General features: G+C 39.1%; 1 protein-coding gene across 7 annotated transcripts in view; it reads right to left on the reverse strand.

Annotated features, from left to right (window-relative positions):
- Positions 1-201: 201 nt before the first annotated feature.
- Positions 202-19174, reverse strand: part of LOC122557939 (neurolysin, mitochondrial-like) — a 58429-nt gene continuing 39456 nt past the window's right edge. For 4 of the 7 annotated variants that reach the window (XM_043706222.2, XM_043706195.2, XM_043706176.2 and 1 more), the window contains 3 exons: positions 8771-8899; positions 4745-4881; positions 202-1332 (listed from right to left, as the gene is read on the reverse strand). In XM_043706222.2, coding sequence (XP_043562157.1) covers positions 1180-1332; positions 4745-4881; positions 8771-8899 — 419 coding nt within the window. In that variant the 3' untranslated portion in view covers positions 202-1179. Of the gene's footprint in view, positions 1333-4744; positions 4882-8770; positions 8900-9475; positions 9608-12585; positions 12703-19174 lie in introns of those variants that run through there. The other 3 variants (XM_043706185.2, XR_006313988.2, XR_006313989.2) reach the window with 3 other exon arrangements.

Consider the following 19174-nt stretch of genomic DNA (forward strand, 5'->3'; position numbering starts at 1 on the left):
TGAGAAGGTGGTGGTGTGTTGCTTTCTTGAATCAGTACACGTGGTTTGTAAGAGAGTTTGAGACTTTAGCTGGGCAACAGTGACAGAACAGCAGCAATGTATTTCAAATCAGGGTGTTGTGTGGCCTGCTGTTGGTCGTGCTGTTCCCATGTATCTGCTGTCCTTGTTCTTCTAGGTGGTTGAGGTCACAGATGTGGAAGGAGCAGGTAAAGGATTTTTATTGAATTGCTGAGTAATACTGGACTTGTAATCAATGGCCAATCACTCAATAAACATGCAGTGATGGAGGTAACAACTTTTAACCTTGTGCCTGGCTTTTCTCATCATCAGCATGATCTTTATTTACTGTATATGCCAGGATAACTTGCTGTAGGCAAAAAAATAGATGAAGCAGAACAGAAATTGAAGCAAAAATAAAGTGGATGTATTATTCAGTGGGGCAATAATTATAATTGTTTTTGTTCAGATGACCACTATAAGCAAATAATGAATTGGGATCCATTTATTTTAATTCCAATGGTTACTTTAGACAAAAAACCTCAGTTATCTCTTTGCTTTTTTTTTGCAAAATGTGAAGAGATATTGTGTATAATGCACTTAAGGGTAAATTGCAAAACAGTATCATTTATCCATATGCATGGGCAGAGAATTATGGCCCTTCCCATTGTCAATGAAAGGAAAGTTAGTGGTAAGCTGAAGGTTCTGATTGAATCCTAGACCCAGGTAGGTAGAGACCATTGGCTGGGGAGGTTTGGCCACTGAGTTGGCAGGGGGGGGGGGAATTATGGATTTTGTTTCTAGTTGGAAGCATTTGTTTTACATTACAAGTTTTAAATGAGAAAGGAAATGACTACTATCTTTTGTGGGGGTGCTCTGATGACCAAAGGGCAGCCTTCGAAGATAGACCCTACTTCTTCCAGTGCTTTTTATAATTCGTAAATACAATGGACTGCCCAAGCCAACAATTCCATTGTTTGGGTGGGGTAATACAGGGGTCAACTGAGCTTTAACAAGTTCAACTGATGTTTAATTATATTTGGTGAGCCAGATGGCAACTGCCTACTCTATATTATCAGAGGGAAGCTTAGGGCTGGTGGGAAGATGGATAGCTAAGCCCTGAACTATTTTAACATACTCAGTCGGCAGGCAGATAATATGCAGCCCTATGTCTTACTAGCTTCAATGAGGACATTTTTGATGTTTGATCATCAATCCTTTACTCAGAAGGAAAGCGTTTTGATTTGGTTCACGTCCGAGAAAGTTTCTGAGCATGTCCATGCCATCCAAAGATCCTCCTGGTCTAAGGATACAATTTCTGTAATGTAAACCAACCTATTGATGAAAAAAGAAAACGTTAGTATACTTCAGAAAATAATACTTTTAAAATGTATCAACAACTAAGAATCATTCAAAGCTTGCCACCTCTCAGTAGATTTGGGGCTCTAGGATACCTTTGGGGCTCTGCAGACCAATGAAAACTGGACAACTGAGAGTTTGCCACAGAAACCAGAAGACCCAAGGCTGAGACTGGGATAAAAGGAATTTCCTCCAATAAAAACTGTGCTGAAATCTTTGTATTTTTGAGAAGTTCTCCTGTGTAACTATGAGAAACTTGTCACAGAATAAAATCTTTAACTGCTGAACCTGATGACGTGAATGGACTGTTTAACCATAGCATTACCTACTTAGAGTCGTAGAGATGTACAGCATGGAAACAGACCCTTCGGTCCAACCCGTCCATGCCGACCAGATATCCCAACCCAGCTGAGGGGTGATCTTATAGAGGTTTACAAAATTATGAGGGGCATGGATAGGGTAAATAGGCAAAGTCTTTTCTCTGGGGTTGGTGAGGCCAGAACTAGAGGGCATAGGTTTAGGGTGAGAGAGGAAAGATATAAAAGAGACCTAAGGGGCAACTTTTTCACACAGAGGGTAATACGGTTATGGAATGAGCTGCCAGAGGAAGTGGTGAAGGCTGGTACAATTGCAACATTTAAGAGGCATTTGGATGGGTATATGAATAGGAAGGGTTTGGAGGGATATGGGCTGGGTACTTGGAATGTTTGCTGGCAGAGTGTTATCGATTTAAAGCAGACCAGGGAAGGTATTGGAAATATATGCAGCAAAATCCTTGAACAAGGAGATGGTTCTCTTCCCACCAAATGACAAATGTTTTACAACTTACACAACCAGCTGTGAAACTACTTGATTGGAGTTATTTTAAAGTATAAATAACTACCTTGACATTCTAAAATTTATAGTACTCTGGTGCAATCAACATAATAATGTAGTACTTTTCAATCTGGACAACTGAAACTGTATTTAAAAAGCATATAAAGGGGTGCCATCTAGGGCACAGAAGTACAGAAGCATTTCTTCCAAGAGTTGAAACGATGACCAAAGTGAGTTTAATAAGTATGACTGATGAGCTAAAGGAAGTTCAAATAAAATATTGTCAATCACCAACCACCTTGCAGATAACAAGGTTGGTTGTGGATAAGCATAAATAGTGGATCTCCCTGTTGGTCATACCAGACCAGAAATTATGGCTCAAGTCTTCCAAGCTGTCACATCACCACCAACAGATTCAGAGCTGAACTTCTGATTTAAAAAGTTCTCCTGAAATGAAATGAGGTAGTAAGCTTAAAGGGCTAGGGTGGGACAGATGGGAGAGTTAAGTGGATAAGAATGTACAGTGGCACATGGTAGCTAACAGGCAACAGGTAAAAGATGATTGGGGTTAAGAAGTGTGGTGCTGGAAAAGCACAGCCAGTCAGACAGCATCTGAGGAGCAGGAGAGTTGACGTTGAGCATAAGCTCCTCATCACATTCCTGATGAACAGCTTGTGCTCAAAACATCGACTTTTCTGCTTCTCGATGCTGCCTGGCTAGCTGTGCTTTTCCAGCACTTTTGACTCTGATCTCCAGCATCTGCAGTCCTCATTTTCTCCTAGTTGATTATAAGCTTACTGCAAAACCTCTTCCACAGATGCCCTACTTGAATAAGTTTTCCTCCTCCCTTTACAAGGATCTCTGTGAGTCTCTATCTCACAGCACACCCCATGTTGTCTCCTCTACCCTGAAGCACTTCAGCCACATCCTGAAGCAGACTTGCTACGACAGCCACATTTCCTTCCTTAATGCCTCATTCCTGATGAAGAGTTTATGCTCGAAACGTCAACTCTCCTTCTCCTCAGATGCTGCCTGACCGGCTGTGCTTTTCCAGCACCACACGTTTTGACTCTGACCTCCATCATCTGCAGTCCTCACTTTCTCCTAGGTGATTGGGGTTGCAAAGTACCTGGTGGGTGTAATGATAGGTGAAAAAGGTTATGGTTGACTGAAGTGACAGCTGGGTAACGTGGAAGGCTGCCAGGTGGATGAAGTGTGGAATAGGTCAAGGGTTGGTTGGACTAGATAGGACAGAGTCAGGTGAGGGAGACGAGTCAGGTTTGGTCAGGATCACATAGGGCTAGGTCGGAGGGGTGAGGGTTTGGTGCTGTGGGAATTTAAGGGAGATCGACTGATGGGGAGAATCAGTATAAGTCATTGGAGCATGAATTGTATTGTTACTCTGGAGTAAGACCAGGCTTTTCCCTGTCTAACATTTCCTGGTTACTATCTAGGTAGGTCAGAACTGCTTGCAGTCTCCCAATCTGACAGTATCAGAGACTTTCTTGGAAGTTCCCATGGAGCAGAGGAAATGTTTCAACATAAATCCTATCCTCCCATAATACTTCCAAGGAATCTTGAATTGGCATTTCCATGGGGTTCCATAGTGTACCTGCCAAGGCACGTCCATTCTCCAATGATTTGACCCTTTGCTGTTTAAGATAAGCAATACTACACCATGTGAAAGAATAATTTTATTGCTGAGGGTGAAAGTGAAGGAAATGCAATATTCAATAAACTATTAAACATAAATATCCTAACATTGATTATTTTTGTCCATTCATTCATTAAATAGGTATTAGATGTTACTTAATTGCCCTTGAACTGATTGGCTGTCTGGGCCATTTCATAAGATAGCTAAAAATTAACCACATTGTTGTTGGTATGGGCCTGTAGTCAGATCAGATAGAGATGGAAAGTTTCCTTCCTTAAAGGATATTTCTGAATCACGTAGGTTTTTACGATACTAGACCAGATTTTTGATTCCAGATTTTATTGCATTCAAATCTGATCAGACATCATGATGGGATTCAAAACCATGTCCCCGGAACATCAGCCTGAGTTGCTGGATTACTGTCAGTGATACTACACCATCCCATTGCTTCCCCTTAAGAAGGATAACCATTCCCTTATGTTTGGCAGCAACTTGTAAGTCAGTTGTTTCTCAATTGATTAGCTTCCTTTTATTTTAATGCGTTCTTTAAAATACGTTTACAAGACTTTGATGTATGTGCTTAGATATATTAATGTAAGTCTTTTTTACAAGTTTTGCTTTTTGTTTTTAAAATTCATACAGCTTGCCTTCAGTCAGTCCAACTCTCAGGTGCAACAGAAGAACTGAAATATGGAAGGGTCATCTGAAATGTACAGCATTGGGTTAAGATACTAAAAGGGATGATTTCTTAGATATTTATTCCCTGCTGACAACATTAAATATACAAAACATTGCCAGTGGAAGATAATGAATTAAATGTGTAATTGAAAATAGTTTTGTTATACTGGCCATAATCCAAGGTACTCAAACACTATTTCAACTGAATGCGAGTGTAAAATAAGGAGAGAAATGTTTTACCGTAGGATCCATTATGTGATTATCTTTGAAGAGGCTGTAGAACATGTCCACTGAAAAAACTTCACTGTACAGGTAGCCATAATACTGACCATCATAGTCATCTGCCAGATGCTCAAAGGTAGCAGGCATATTCGTTCCTGCCGAACAAACCAAGTAAACAAAATAACTCCTCTTTGATTAGAAAGTGTACTTGCAAATACAGCTTACGGTTTTTCATAGGCGTTTTGAAATAGTATTGCAAATGTTCCCTGTGATTCTTTATTTTGCATTAAAATAATCCATCTTAAGAATATTTGTAATCATGATGTGGTTGAAAACAGCATGATAGGTAAGTTGGCATTACAACAAGGCAAAATTTTGTTTGGCACTTACTTTTGGTTTCTACGAACAGGTAGCAAGTGCAACATAATGTAGGTAAGTGTGAATTTATCCACTTAGGGAGGAAAAGGATCAGCAATACACCAGATTCAAGACCAGAATTGGAAAGACCAGATTCAAGATTTCTTGTATACAAATCACAGAAGTAATTAGAAAGACAAGTTCTATGTTAGTGTTTAAGGCAAGGTGATAGCAGTATAGGTGTAAAGTTGTCTCTGATTATGCAGAGTCAGGTCACAAATTGAAATGTGCAGTTCTTGATCTCTTTACCCAAAAAAATATAAAATTCCCTTACAGAAGGTATCACAAAGTTTCCAGGATGAAAGGCTGTTCAGTGAGGAGAGATTGAGTATAATTAGTTTGTACTCAATGAAGTTTTAAAAAATAAAAAAAAATCTCCTTGATATAGATATGAAAAGATCTTAAAAGAACTTGATGAGGTAGATTCTGAGAGGTTTTAATTCTGGCTGCACAGATTAGATTTCAGAGTCACAGTCTCTGGCTATGGGTTCAGACACTTATCGCTGTGATGAAGAGAAACTCCTTCACACAGAAGGTTACATTCTCCACAACAGGGGACTGAGGTTACACAAATATTTTCAAGATTGAGATAGAATTTTGGATGCTAAGAGAAGTAAGGGATGTGGAGTTGGACTAGAAAGTGGAATTAAGATTTAAAAATTGGCCACGAAGAATGTTGCAGCTTTGATGGGTGATGTGTCCTACTTCTGCTGCTACTACTCATGCACCCCCTCAGAAGAAGCCATCTTCTGCTATATGGTATTTTTTGAATCATAGGTTAAAACAGTACTTCACTTCATTAATTGCATAGCCAAAATTAATGCTGGAAATATTGTTGTGAACTGGCATTCAGGGAAATGGGTTGCTGTAACTTTTAAACAGTCAGTAAGCAGCAGTCAGTCAGAGAATGGTTGACTGCAATTAGCAGCCGGCTGAACTGAGAAAAGTTCTGTTGTTGCCTTCAGTCTTCCTAGAAACAGCTGAACACAAACTGTTGCAGGTGCTCCAGGACGTCAGTGTGGTCACAGACCCACCACTGCACCACCACCTCCAGCACTCGCAGTATTACTGGAAATCCAACAAGAGCTTATCAATATTTTGAATTATCAGGCTGACAGAAACAAACCTGCTGAACAACTTAACACAAAATAAATGGAAACATTCTGCTTCAAAAAATGAGGTTTTATCACTGATCACATGATCACTAGCACGTGGCACTCAGAAGACAGGTTAATCGTGCAAATAGCTGCAGGAGGTTATTCAACCCAACTTTGGTAACTTTTTATGAAAAACATTAATAGGTTGGTTTTCCAGATATGACAGTTCTTGGTTGCTGAAGGGAGAACAGCCTGATTCATTCAGTAAATGACCACTTAAAGGCAGCTGGAGTATTTCACTTGAATTCCCTAAGCTTCAATTTTTATCCTCTTGGATGAATCAATCCTCTTCCCAATAGTCAATGTGATTCCCAACTGTTCTCCAGCTACGAGGCTGGAATATATACTGAGGACGGAGTCTCTGTACCCCAGCATAAAAGCCAGTGGAGCGCCCTTGTCGTGCAGTGGTAGTATCTCTCTCACTAAGGCAGGAGGCCCATGTTCAAGTTCCACATGTTCCAGAGGTGTGTCATAACATCACTGACTAGATTAGTTAGAAAATATCTAAAAAGTAGGAGAAGGGTGTCTCTGCTTGTGTGGTAGGTCCTGCTTAAAATGTTTAGCCCTTCATTTAGTAGGAGGCTTCCTTCCATCTCCAGGAGGTTGTCCTGCCTAACAGAGCCAATTGGAGGCTGGCAGGACAGTGCCACATCACAATTGGTGGCCATTGCTGGTACTGCAGGAGGACTGGGAGGAAATGAAACCATGGAAACCCCCAAAATTGGTCAATCCCAGAATTTGCTGGTTTGTCAAGGTTGGGAAAAAGAATAGAGGGATGTTGGATAAGACGTGATGGAACTAGAGACAGAGAGGCAAGTCTCTCCAATTGACATAAATGACCTAGGAATTCAGCACATTTGCTCATCAGCACATGCATGGCTAAACTTGCTGGGCAAGATTATGGGTGCAGGTCTCTTCTGCAGAACAGTTCTTTCCACAGATACTGTCAGATCTGCTGTGTTTTTCTAGCAATTCCTGATTTTGTTTCGAATCCATTCCTGACTTGCTTTTCAGGTCGACTATTTGCCAAACTGGTTAATTGTTGTACAGAAGCACCAATGCTTTACAGTAGGAAATGTACTTCCAGGATGAGTTTTAGTAATCATCATGAACACATAACACATTCGTCTCATAGATCTCTTTGGATTAATCAATGTGTGACTGAACACTAATTATATATATGTTTAACTGTGGAATTCCACCTGCCAAAGGAAAGAAATTAATTCTGATTCCTTATATTCCTTTAACTAGGTAATGGATGACCAACTGAGAAAAAAAGATCATCACAACATATGGAAAGCAAAATTAAAATGTCTTATTTTTGCTGATTTAAAAAATGCAGACGGGACATGACTCAGAACTGAGGAAAATCCAAATTCAGCCAGGCCACTCAGTGTTGATTTCAATCAGACTCCATTTTAGCTTCAGCAAGGGCCTTAGCTCAGTGTGGGTACTTCCAAATATTTTTAGAGTTGTCGTGAATGCACTTGAAGGGCTCTAAGTTCTGTAGAACTGACAAACTGTGAAGTTAAATCTTCTGCTCTTTAAGAAATATTTTAAAAAGGTCTGCCTGTGAGAGCTGAGAGAAAATGTTTGAGTAGTTATAATTGCCGATTACTGAAATTATTCAAAAGCTCTCACTGTGTCATTACGAATGCCTGGCTATCTTAACAATGTGTTATTATAGGAACCTGTGCTCATGGTTCAATTGACAGTTAAAAAGATAATGGGGTGGGGTGGGGGTGAGTTATGAATATTGATCTGTTTTTCTGAGGAATTAAGTACTTGATTGCAACTAAATGCTTGAAAAAGTTTTCATTTTCACGTAAACAATAGCAAAAGCTATAATAAACATGGAGACTATTATTTCATTTCATCTCAGCATGCCTCCTGAGGTCTCACAATGGTGCATACTGGCCAAGTCAACATGAATGCTAACAATCACACATCACCCTAGTCCAACACCAGCATCTCCAAATTATAACATGAATAGTAAGAAGGGCCATTAAGTTGGCATCGTTGAGGCATGGGGATTGGGTAGGAGAGGAAAAGTTATAAGTCCTAATAGTTAGCAAAACAACTGGGATGTATTCCCAAAGAAAAGACTGGCTTGGCAGCTCACACAGCTGCTTCTGATCCATGTCTAGGAATGGCAATCCTGACTATAACGCAGACATCAAACATTCTCTCCCCCACAGAAAGGTCTCACCATTTGGGTGAGTTTCTCCCTGAGGCTCGGGTAATAAACCAGGAGATTCTACAATTACCTTTACCTAAAGCAGGAGAAAATCACCTGGACTCATGACTCCTGTATTGGCCACAGTTATCTGATTTTCTTGACTTTCCTAGTTGGGAATGGTCAAAGAAAGGATTAACATATGGGGCAGGAATGAACCAAGGATGAGATGATGGCGCACGGGCCTGATTGCTTTGCTGATTCAAGATATATTTTGTTCTAAAGGTTTTATACCTGGTGAAGCGGGTATTCCAAGAATTTCTTCACAGCATTTGGCATACTCCTCTGCTGTATTAGCAGATGACTTTGAATGGATTGTCTGGTCAAATTTACTCAATACAATCTTCCAAAGGTTTAGAAGACCTATTTGGGAAGAAGAAAGGTAATATTGACTTCTTCAAAAATGTGGTAAAAAATTGAGAATGTGAAAGAAATAGAGCTCAAAGTCTGTATTCCTTAAGTATCAACGCTGCAAGTTCAATATTATGGAGGTTTAGCTGTTCTATAAAATGTTCCCAATCAGAATATTTTAGAATCATTTGGGGAGGGCATTATATCTAGCTCCACATTCACAGATAATTGGAACATTCACTTGGCTGCCTTTATGGGTGCCAAGTAGAAGAAAAAGGAGAGCAATAGACTCAAAAAAGGAAATAAAGTGAGAAATAAGGGGAGTGAATAAAGAAAAAAGAGAAAGATAAACAGAGAAATAGAGAAACAAGTGTAACAGCTTTTACTTAATAAAAGAAAAGCAGAAATACAAAGGGACAGAGACAAAAAGGGATTGGGCGAGTCATTTTGCTCGCCCTTTTTAAAGAAATTTACTTTTGCTATTGGAGCTGAGGTCTAAGATGTGAAAAATATTGACAACTATGTTTAAAATTTATTATCAGTAAATAAAACTAGCTTGAACAAGTGTTTAAACAAGGAAAATTAACAGGCCTTTGTTTCCCAACCATCGATTTTTCAAATTGCACTTGCGCCTCTATTCCATTCCTGAATAATCTTTACAAAATATCCCAAGAAAACTGATTTATCATTGACATCATGGGTTCTACTTCCTTTTAGTTTCTGATAAAAGCAAAACAAACAGTAAAACACAGCAGTCAAACGATTCACTGTGTCAGTGTAGACACTTCACTTGTACAATCCCAAGTTAGTCTCACTCTTTTGTTTTCCATGAAATTGTATCTTTCTCTGTTTTAAATATTTATTAATGTTTCCTGTACAGGATACCATAGTTTCTGCTTTCACTATATGTTGCGACAAAGCATTCCATGCTTCAACAATATTTTACATAAACAAATTCTTCCTATCCACTTTCTTCTCAACTTTAAATCTGACGTCTCAGCACTGAGTTTCAACCTCCCAAATAATTTTTCCATATGCAGATTAACAAATAATTCATAATTATTCAAAAATTCATAATTCAAAAATTCTCTGTTGAACTGCATGTATTATTTGCCAACTTGTGCACTCCTGCCAATTTCTTGTAAAGGGATTAGACATGCCAACAGAAATTAGATTTATTTCGCTTACATCAGACTCCATGTACATTCTATCTCCATTAGGTAAATTTATTATAAGACTCTTTATCAGAGCCATGATCAAATTAATATTGATGAGAGTTTTATTAAAGTAACTAGTGACAAAGCAGCAACTCTTTTATTGTTTTAACCATTTAAGTTAATCACTCAGAAGATGACTATTCAGTCTCATCTGTGTTTGTTCTTTGCTTGGGCAAACCAAAAGAAACGCCATTGCAAAATATTTCCAAAGGCCCTTTGTCTTCCTCTGCTTCAAATACATATTCAGTTATTTGATCCTGTAGAAACATTTCAGTATCTTTAGCACAGAGTGTTTATAATGTGGAAGCATCCTACCCGGACTGACTGACCTACCCTATCCCTGTAACCCTACATTTCCCATGGCTAATCCAACCAGCCTGCACATCTATGTGCAAATTAGCATGGCCAATCCACCTCACCCTAACATCTTTAAATTATGGAAGCAAACTGGAACACCCTGAGGAAATCCATGCTGACATGGGGACAATGTGCAAATTCCACAGAGTCACCCAAAAGTGGAATGGAACCTGGTCCCTAGCACTTTCAGACAGCAGTGCTAACCACTGAGATACCATGAAGCTCTTACTGTTGAACAAAAGACACATATTGTCTAAAGTTTTGCATTTCGCACTTGTCAGGGTAACTTGCAAGAATACAAGTTAAAGCCACACCCATTTTTCAGCAATAATCTAATTCTGTACTCTGAAAAGACAATTTATTTGTAAATTTTATGCTTTTTTATTTCCTTTGGTAAATATTCCACACATGAATTAACAATAGCATCACAGATCTCATTAAGAAAATGTTTTTCAAAAAGCCTTTCATATAATTGGGTGAAAGATTTTTTTAAGAATAAGTTTTAAAGACTGCAAATCTTTTCTGTTCAGTTCTGAAAGCCTGAAAAAAAACCATTTTCAAAGTAAGTTTTTTTCCAATAACTTCATACTAAACTATTCTAATGGATTCATTTCTCAACTGTAATAACTGATTGAAAATTTAAAAGATGTCCAGCTGCAAACCGACACAAGGGATTAAAATTCAGTTGAATCAGACAATCAACATAAAAGAAGCTGTCAGTAATTAAAGTCTCAGCTTACTGGGATACAAACGCTTATCTGATTATTTGTTACAATCCATTAAAAATTGTAAGATTAATTCTGGATTAAATCCAGGAACAATAATAGGTTAGAAAACAAAAAACGAGTAACACAAAATAAACATTCTTTCTATACGAATGCATGTGGTGTTACAATCTCTATGTTCACAGCAAGAATCAAAACTATAAATGGAGAAAGTTGGTATGGGAAAAGTTTTTAAGGACTGTACTAAACAATGAACTTTTAGTTTGGCATGTAAAATAAAATTTGATTGAAATCTGAGTACAGTGCCATGAATATGAAATTCATTCATACCCCTGGGCAACGTATATTGTAATTTCAATGTAATGTACATTTCTATCAAATTTCAATTCCTCTAACAGTTTTAGAAATGTTAGAATTCATTGGTGATTCATTCTTCAATTTATGTCAATGTTGCCAATTGGAGTTTAGAACAGATCTTTTTCCATTTTGCACTTTATTTGATATATTGGCAATAATTCCCCAAAACAGATAGAGGATGCAGTGGATTATTAATCCAGAACTGCAAGCTAATGTTCTGTGACTGTAGGTGTGAATCCTACCATGGCATATGGTGAAATTTGAATTCAATTTTAAAAAACCTGGAATTAAAATGCCAACTATGTAACTAACCATTACTGGCAGTCATTTAAAAAGAAACCATCAAGTTAATTATCTTTCTTTATAGAAGGAAATTTGTCTTACTTATTTGGTCTGGCTACATGTGACTTGAGACCGACAACAATGTTGTTGACTCTTAACTGCCTCCTGAAATGGCACTAATATTTAACAGAGGAATTAGGGATGGGCAATGAATACTAGCCCAACCAGTATACCCAAATCCCAGGAATGAATTGTAAATAAACCTACCAGGCTTTCTAACTCTGACATATACAAACATCATAAATTTCAACAATCTATTTGAAAATAAAAGATTCCTTGAAGAATGCACAAGGAAGCTTAAGATAGTAGAGATATCCAGCACCAAGAATTTCACATTTATCCATGTGGTTCTTCTCTCATTAAAAACGTAACTGGCACTTGTACAGGTGTCAACTTAAATTATCTGTGAGGACCTTGCTCTGTGTTCCATTAAATTGCTTTGGTCCACATTATGTCTATTTTTACTTTCATTTGATAAGTAACCAGCCAAATTTCTCATGGATTTCTATTTTTTTGGTGCCAATTTTATTCTCCACTCCCATTCTGATGGCTTGAATCTCCTGTTGAGTTATAAATGCATGCCATCAATTTCCCTATGTTACTGGCCCTGAAAAGCCATTCTTCATGAAATCAGAAATTCTGGATAGAAAGGCCGTTCAAAGGGAAGGAGGAAAGATAGAGGCACAATGCCAAAACTTACCTTCATCAAATATGTTCACTTACACTTCCAAGCAGAGTTACTGGGTGTTAATCAAAAGCAGGAATCCTTGCTTTATCTTTTATCGTGTTTTCACCACATATCTCCTTTGTTGGGTATCTGTGTTGGATGCAGTTAATATTGTTTTGCATGGAAGGAATAGAATGTGTGAATGTCATATTGCATCAAAAAAAACATGTAAGTGTTGGGAAATTTGATAATAGAGCAAATGTAAAGCCTTTGTACATTAATGCATAAAGCATTCAGAAAAAGGAAGATAAGGTAAACGAATATGATCTCATAGCCATTACAGAAGCACAGTTATAAAACTGGGAACTTAAATTCAGGGATAGTTGACCTTTTGGAAAGATAGGAGCAATGGAAAAGGTGGTACGATAGCACTGTTAACAAGCGATGAAAGTAGGACAGTTGTGAGGGATGAACTAGGCTTGGATAATGTATAGTCCATTTAGGTACACGTTAGAAAACAGCGAGGGGTAAAAAAAACATTGGTAGGAATAATGTACAGACCCCCAAACTGTAGTCATACTATAGGACTATAACTTAACAAATAGAAGCAGCATGTAAATATTTTCAAAATGATTGGGTTAATCAAATTGGAAAGAGTAGGTACAATAACAAATTCATAGTGTGAATTAGGGATAGTTTCCTAGTTCTGCGGAAGGGTCATTCAACCTGAAACATTAACTCTGTTTTTTCTCGAATGATGCTGCCAGACCTGCTGAGCTTTTTCAGCAATTTCTGTTTTTGTTTCTGATTTACAGCATTCACCTTTATTTGGATTTTTGCTAAGATAAGAAGACATTAGGTTGAAAGCAAAAGCATATAAAGAGGCAAAGTCATAATAGTCCCAAAGGCTGGGATAAATTCAGAATCCAACAAAGGAAATCTAAAAAGATAAAGAAAGTAAATTTGAGGCAAACTAATAAGGAAAATAAAAACTGACCGTAAGAGCTTATTTAAACGTATAAAAAGGAAAAGAGAGGTCAAAATGAATAGAGGTCAAAATGAATAGAGGCCCATTAGAAAACAAAGCTGGGGAGACAGTTATGGAGAACAAAGAAATGGCAGAGGAGTTGAACATATATTTTGCATCAGTCTTCACAGTGGAAGATAATTTGAACATCCCATTAATACTAAGGAATACAGGAAGAGGTATTACGTACCATCACTATCACTAAAATAGCAGTATTGGACAAACTACTGTAGTTAAAGGCAGCTAAATCCTCTGGCCTGATGGGATGGCTTGCATCCTAGGATCCTAAAAGAGGTAGGTACAGAGATTGTGGATGCATTGGCTATAATTTTCTAAAACTCCTTTGGTTATGGAAAAGTACCAGAGGATTGGAAAATTTCTAATGTAATACACCTATTCAAAAAGGGAAGGGGGCAAGAAGCAAGTAACTATAGGGTGATTAGCCTAACGTCTACTTTGGAATGGTATTGGAATCAATTATTAAGGATGTAAAAGCAGAACATTTGGAAAATCATAATCTAACCAAGCAGAGAAAGCATGATTTCATGAAAGGGAAATTGTGCCTGACTAATTTATTAGAGTTTTTCAAGGAAGTCACAACTGGAGTGGACAGAGGGGAACTAGTAGATGTGTTGTATTTGGACTTCCAGAAAGTGTTCCACAAAGTACCACACAAAAGGTTACATCACAGGATAAGAACCCAAGGTGTTTGAGGTAGTATATTGGCTTGGTTATAGAATTAGATAACAGGCAGGAAAGAATGAGTGGGAATAAGGGTTTTCTTTTTAGGGTGGGTGACTTGTGACCACGAAAGTGCACAGAGATAAGTGTTGAGACTGCAACTGTTCATAATATCTGTGAATGATTTGGAAGGGGAAGCATTTGCACTATGGACAAATTTACAGACAACACAAAAGTGGGTAGAAATGCAGGGTGCAAGATAGTTAAGGAACAGTGTGCAAATGGATAGAGTACAAATAGTTTACAGAGAGATATTGATAGATTAAGTAAGTGGGCAAAAAGTTGGCAAATGGAGGATAATATGGGAAATGTGAAGTTGCTCATTTTGGAAGGGAGAACAAATTAACAGTTTTATTCAAATAGAGAAAAAAAACTGCAGAAAACTACATTTCAAACTGACTTGGGGGTACTTATGCATGAAACACAGAAAGCTAGCACACAGGTGCAGCAGATAATCAGGAAGAATAACAAAATGTTGGCCCTTATTTCAAAAGGGATGGAGTGTAAGAGTAGGAGAGTTTTACTACAACCTTACAAGATGCTTGGTGAGACCATATCTGAGGTACTGAGAGTAGTTTGGTCCCTTTATTTAAGAAAAGATCTTGGGTAATTCAAGGTAAATTTAACAATGTTCACTTTATGATTGCCAGGTATGGAGGGAGTGTCTTTTGAGCAAAGATTTAACAGGTCGGAATTCTACTCATTGGAATTTAGAAGAATGAAACAGAAAGGAGTCTTAAGTTTGAAAGGGTAAATGCTGAGAGGATGTTTGCTTTCATGGGAGTCTGGAACTAGAGGACATAGTCTCAGAATTAAGGAGCATTAATTTATGACTAACATCAGGAGTCTTTTCAACTCATTTGTCACAGAGAGCTGCAGTGGCAGAGTCCTTACGCATAAAGGTGGATAAATCCCCAGGACCTGATCAGGTGTACCCGAGAACTCTGTGGGAAGCTAGAGAAGTGATTGCTGGTCCTCTTGCTGAGATATTTGTATCATCGATAGACACAGGTGAGGTGCCGGAATGACTGGAGGTTGACTAATGTGGTGCCACTGTTTAAGAAAGGTGGTAAGGACAAGCCAGGGAACTATAGGCCAGTGAGCCTGACGTCGGTTGTGGGCAAGTTGTTGGAGGGAATCCTGAGGGACAGGATGTACATGTATTTGGAAAGGCAAGGACTGATTAGGGAAATCATGTCTCACAAACTTGATTCAGTTTTTTGAAGAAGTAACAAAGAGGATTGATGAGGGCAGAGCAGTGGATGTGATCTATATGGACTTCAGTATGGCATTCAACAACGTTCCCCATGGGAGACTGGTTAGATCTCATGGAATACAGGGAGAACTAGCCATTTGGATACAGAACTGGTTCAAAGGTAGAAAACAGAAGGTGGTGGTGGAGAGTTGTTTTTCAGATTGGAGGCCTGTGACCAGTGCAATGCGGCAAGGATCGGTGCTGGGTCCTCTACTTTTTGTCATTTATATAAATGATTTGGATGCGAGCACAAGAGGTACAGTTAGTAAGTTTGCAGATGATACCAAATTGGAGGTGCAGTGGACAGCGAAGAAGGTTGCCTCAGATTACAACAGGATCTTGACCAGATGGGCTAATGGGCTGAGAAATGGCAGATGGAGTTTAATTCAGATAAATGCAAGGTGCTGCATTTTGAGAAAGCAAATCTTAGCAAGACTTATACACTTAATGGTAAGGTCCTCGGAAGTGTTGCTGAACAAAGGGACCTTGGAGTGCAGGTTCATAGCTCCTTGAAAGTGGAGTCGCAGGTAGATAGGATAGTGAAGGCGGCGTTTGGTATGCTTTCCTTTATTGGTGAGAGTATTGAGTTCAGCAGTTGGGAGGTCATGTTGCGGATGTACAGGACATTGGTTAGGCCACTGTTGGAATATTGCGTGCAATTCTGGTCTCCTTCCTATCGGAAAGATGTTGTGAAACTTGAAAGGGTTCAGAAAAGATTTACAAGGGTGTTGCCAGGGTTGGAGGATTTGAGCTATAGGAGAGGCTGAAAAGGCTAGGGCTGTTTTCCCTGGAGTGTCGGAGGCTGAGGGGTGACCTTATAGAGGTTTACAAAATCATGAGGGGCATGGATAGGATAAATAGACAAAGTCTTTTCCCTGGGGTCGGGGAGTCCAGAACTAGATAGCATAGGTTTAGGGTAAGAGGGGAAAGATATAAAAGAAACCTAAGGGGCAACGTTTTCACACACAGGGTGGTACATGTATGGAAATGAGCTGCCAGAGGAAGTGGTAGAGGGTGGTACAATTGCAACATTTAAAAAGCATTTGGATGGGTATATGAATAGGAAGAGTTTGGAGGGATATGGGCCGGGTGCTGGCAGGTGGGACTAGATTGGGTTGGGATATCTGATTGGCATGAATGGGTTGGATCGAAGGATCTGTTTCCATGCTGTATACCTCTATGACTCTGACTTAATCCCTCTAAAATCAGTAGGGGAATCATGACTTACATTGAAAAGGTAGGAAAGTGGATGACAGAATTGTCTGACCAGTCATGAACCTTTTGACAGTGCATGTTCAAGGGAACACACTCCTGTTCCTTCTTATTGGTCAGTGTTAAGGCCCTTACTGTTCGTGATTTATATAAATGATTTAGACATGAATGTTGGAAGGTTATAAATTCACAGATGATGCACGAATTGCTGGGGTGGTAAACAGCGAGGAGGAGAATCTTAGATGATAGGAGGCCATAAACAGGATGGTAAGATGGCCTGATCAGTGGCAAATGGAATTCCATCTGGATTAATGTGAAGGGATACACTAGGGCAGGACACTCAAGGCAAGTGAATACATGATGAACAGTAGGACCCAGGGAAGCATCAAGCCGGGAGGTTATGTTGGAAGTGTATAACACTTGGTTAGGCCATGGCTAGAGTACTGTATGAAGTTCTAGAATCCACATCATTGGAGGGATGTGATAGCACTTAAGAGAGTGCAGAGGAGATTTACCACGATGTTGCCTGGGCTGGAATGTTTCAGTTATGAAGAGAGACTGGATGAATTGGAGCTGTTTTCCTTGAAGCAGGCGAGATTGAGAGGAGACATGATTAAGATGTATAAAATTATGAAGGGCACAGAGAGTGTAGACAGGAAAGAACATTTCCCCTTAATGGAGCAATCTCTAACCAGAGGGCATAGATTTAAGGTGAAGGGAAGGAAGTTTAGAGGAGGTGTGAGGAAAAACATTTTCACCCAAGGATGGTGGAAATATGAAACAAACTGCCTAAAAGGATGGAAGGGGCAGAAACTCTCAACATTTAAAAAGTATTTAGATGTGTACTTACAATGCCGAGGCGTACAAGACCATGTGTCAAATGCTGGAAAATGGGATTAGAACAGTTCGGTTTTTGACGGGTGTAGATTTGATGGGCCAAAGGGCTTTTTTCTTTCCTGTAGATTTCAATGTATCTTATTGTGGTGCACCTATCCGTTCAATCAATACAAACTGGGTAGCAAGCTTGAGACCTTTCATATATTTGTAATTGACCAAAATAATACATTAAGTCTTTAAAATGTGCCTGTGCTGCCTTTTTGATGAACACGTAGATTTGGGGTATGATGAATTTTGTTTTCCCATAACTACTTCTCCATACATCAAGATTAATTAATTATTTGACTCTCCTCTCTCAATTGTTTGTTCCCTGTTCTCATGACGCTGCTGAAGCATAAATGTCTCATCTTCAGATGTAAACCCATCTAGTGAGCTAACAAATGAATCTTATCTTGTTCACACTCAAAATTCTGTTAACTATAAACTGGTGATAAGTAAAAAGCATAAATTCTTCCCACAAATCAACTCCCTCTCATGCACTTCTGAATTCTTACTTTCCCTTGCTCGAAATTTATGTTTTCAAAATTACCGGACGTGAAACACAATGCCCAGTGTCTGCAATGCAAAAATAAAATCACAATTTTTTTCATCATTCACTCTTAGATCTTTTCAAGCTCAGCCATCCCTGGAATGTGCTTCTACACAGGCCTGACTTCTCTCACAACAAGAAGGTATATGAAAATTTCATTTACAAAGGTATATGAGGCATCTTGAAACCCATTGAACAGGGGATTCCCAGCTTCTATCATGACACTACGGATTTCTTACAGAAACTCAGCACCCACGGACCAGTCGAACTGGGAACATTCCTCGTCACAATAGACTTTTCAGCACTCTACACCAGCATCCCCCACAATTATGGCACCGCGACAACAGCCACAGTACTCAACACCAACAACTGCCAATCTCCGAACACCGCCCTACAACTCATCCGCTTTATCCTCGATCACAACGTCTTCACCTTTGACAACCAGTTCTTCATCCAGACACACGGAACAGCCATGGGGACCAAATCTGCACCTCAATATGCCAACATCTTCATGCACAGGTTCGAACAAGACTTCTTCTCTCCACAGGACCTCCAGCCAACATTATACAACAGGTACATTGACGACCCATGGCGAGGAGTCACTAATAAAACTACACAGTGATATCAACAAGTTTCATCCCACCATCAAACTCACCATGGACTACTCGCTACTATCTGTCTCATTCTTGGAGACATGAGTCTCCATCAAGGATGGACACCTCAGCACCACACTCTACCGCAAACCCACAGACCACCTCATAATACGCCACTTCTCCAGCTTCCACCCAAAACATATTAAAACAGCCATCCCCTATGGACAAGCCCCATGCTTACACTGGATCTGTTCAGATGAGAAGGAATGTGAGGGGCACCTGAAAGTATTCAGGGATACCCTCATATGATGCTCAACTCATCGAATGCCAGTTCCGATGTGCCACAGCAAGGAACTATAATGACCTCC

Source organism: Chiloscyllium plagiosum, unplaced genomic scaffold (genome assembly GCF_037043375.1).
Source record: "Chiloscyllium plagiosum isolate Xiang-an unplaced genomic scaffold, Cpla_swu_hap1 HiC_scaffold_2, whole genome shotgun sequence".
Lineage (NCBI taxonomy): Eukaryota > Metazoa > Chordata > Chondrichthyes > Orectolobiformes > Hemiscylliidae > Chiloscyllium > Chiloscyllium plagiosum.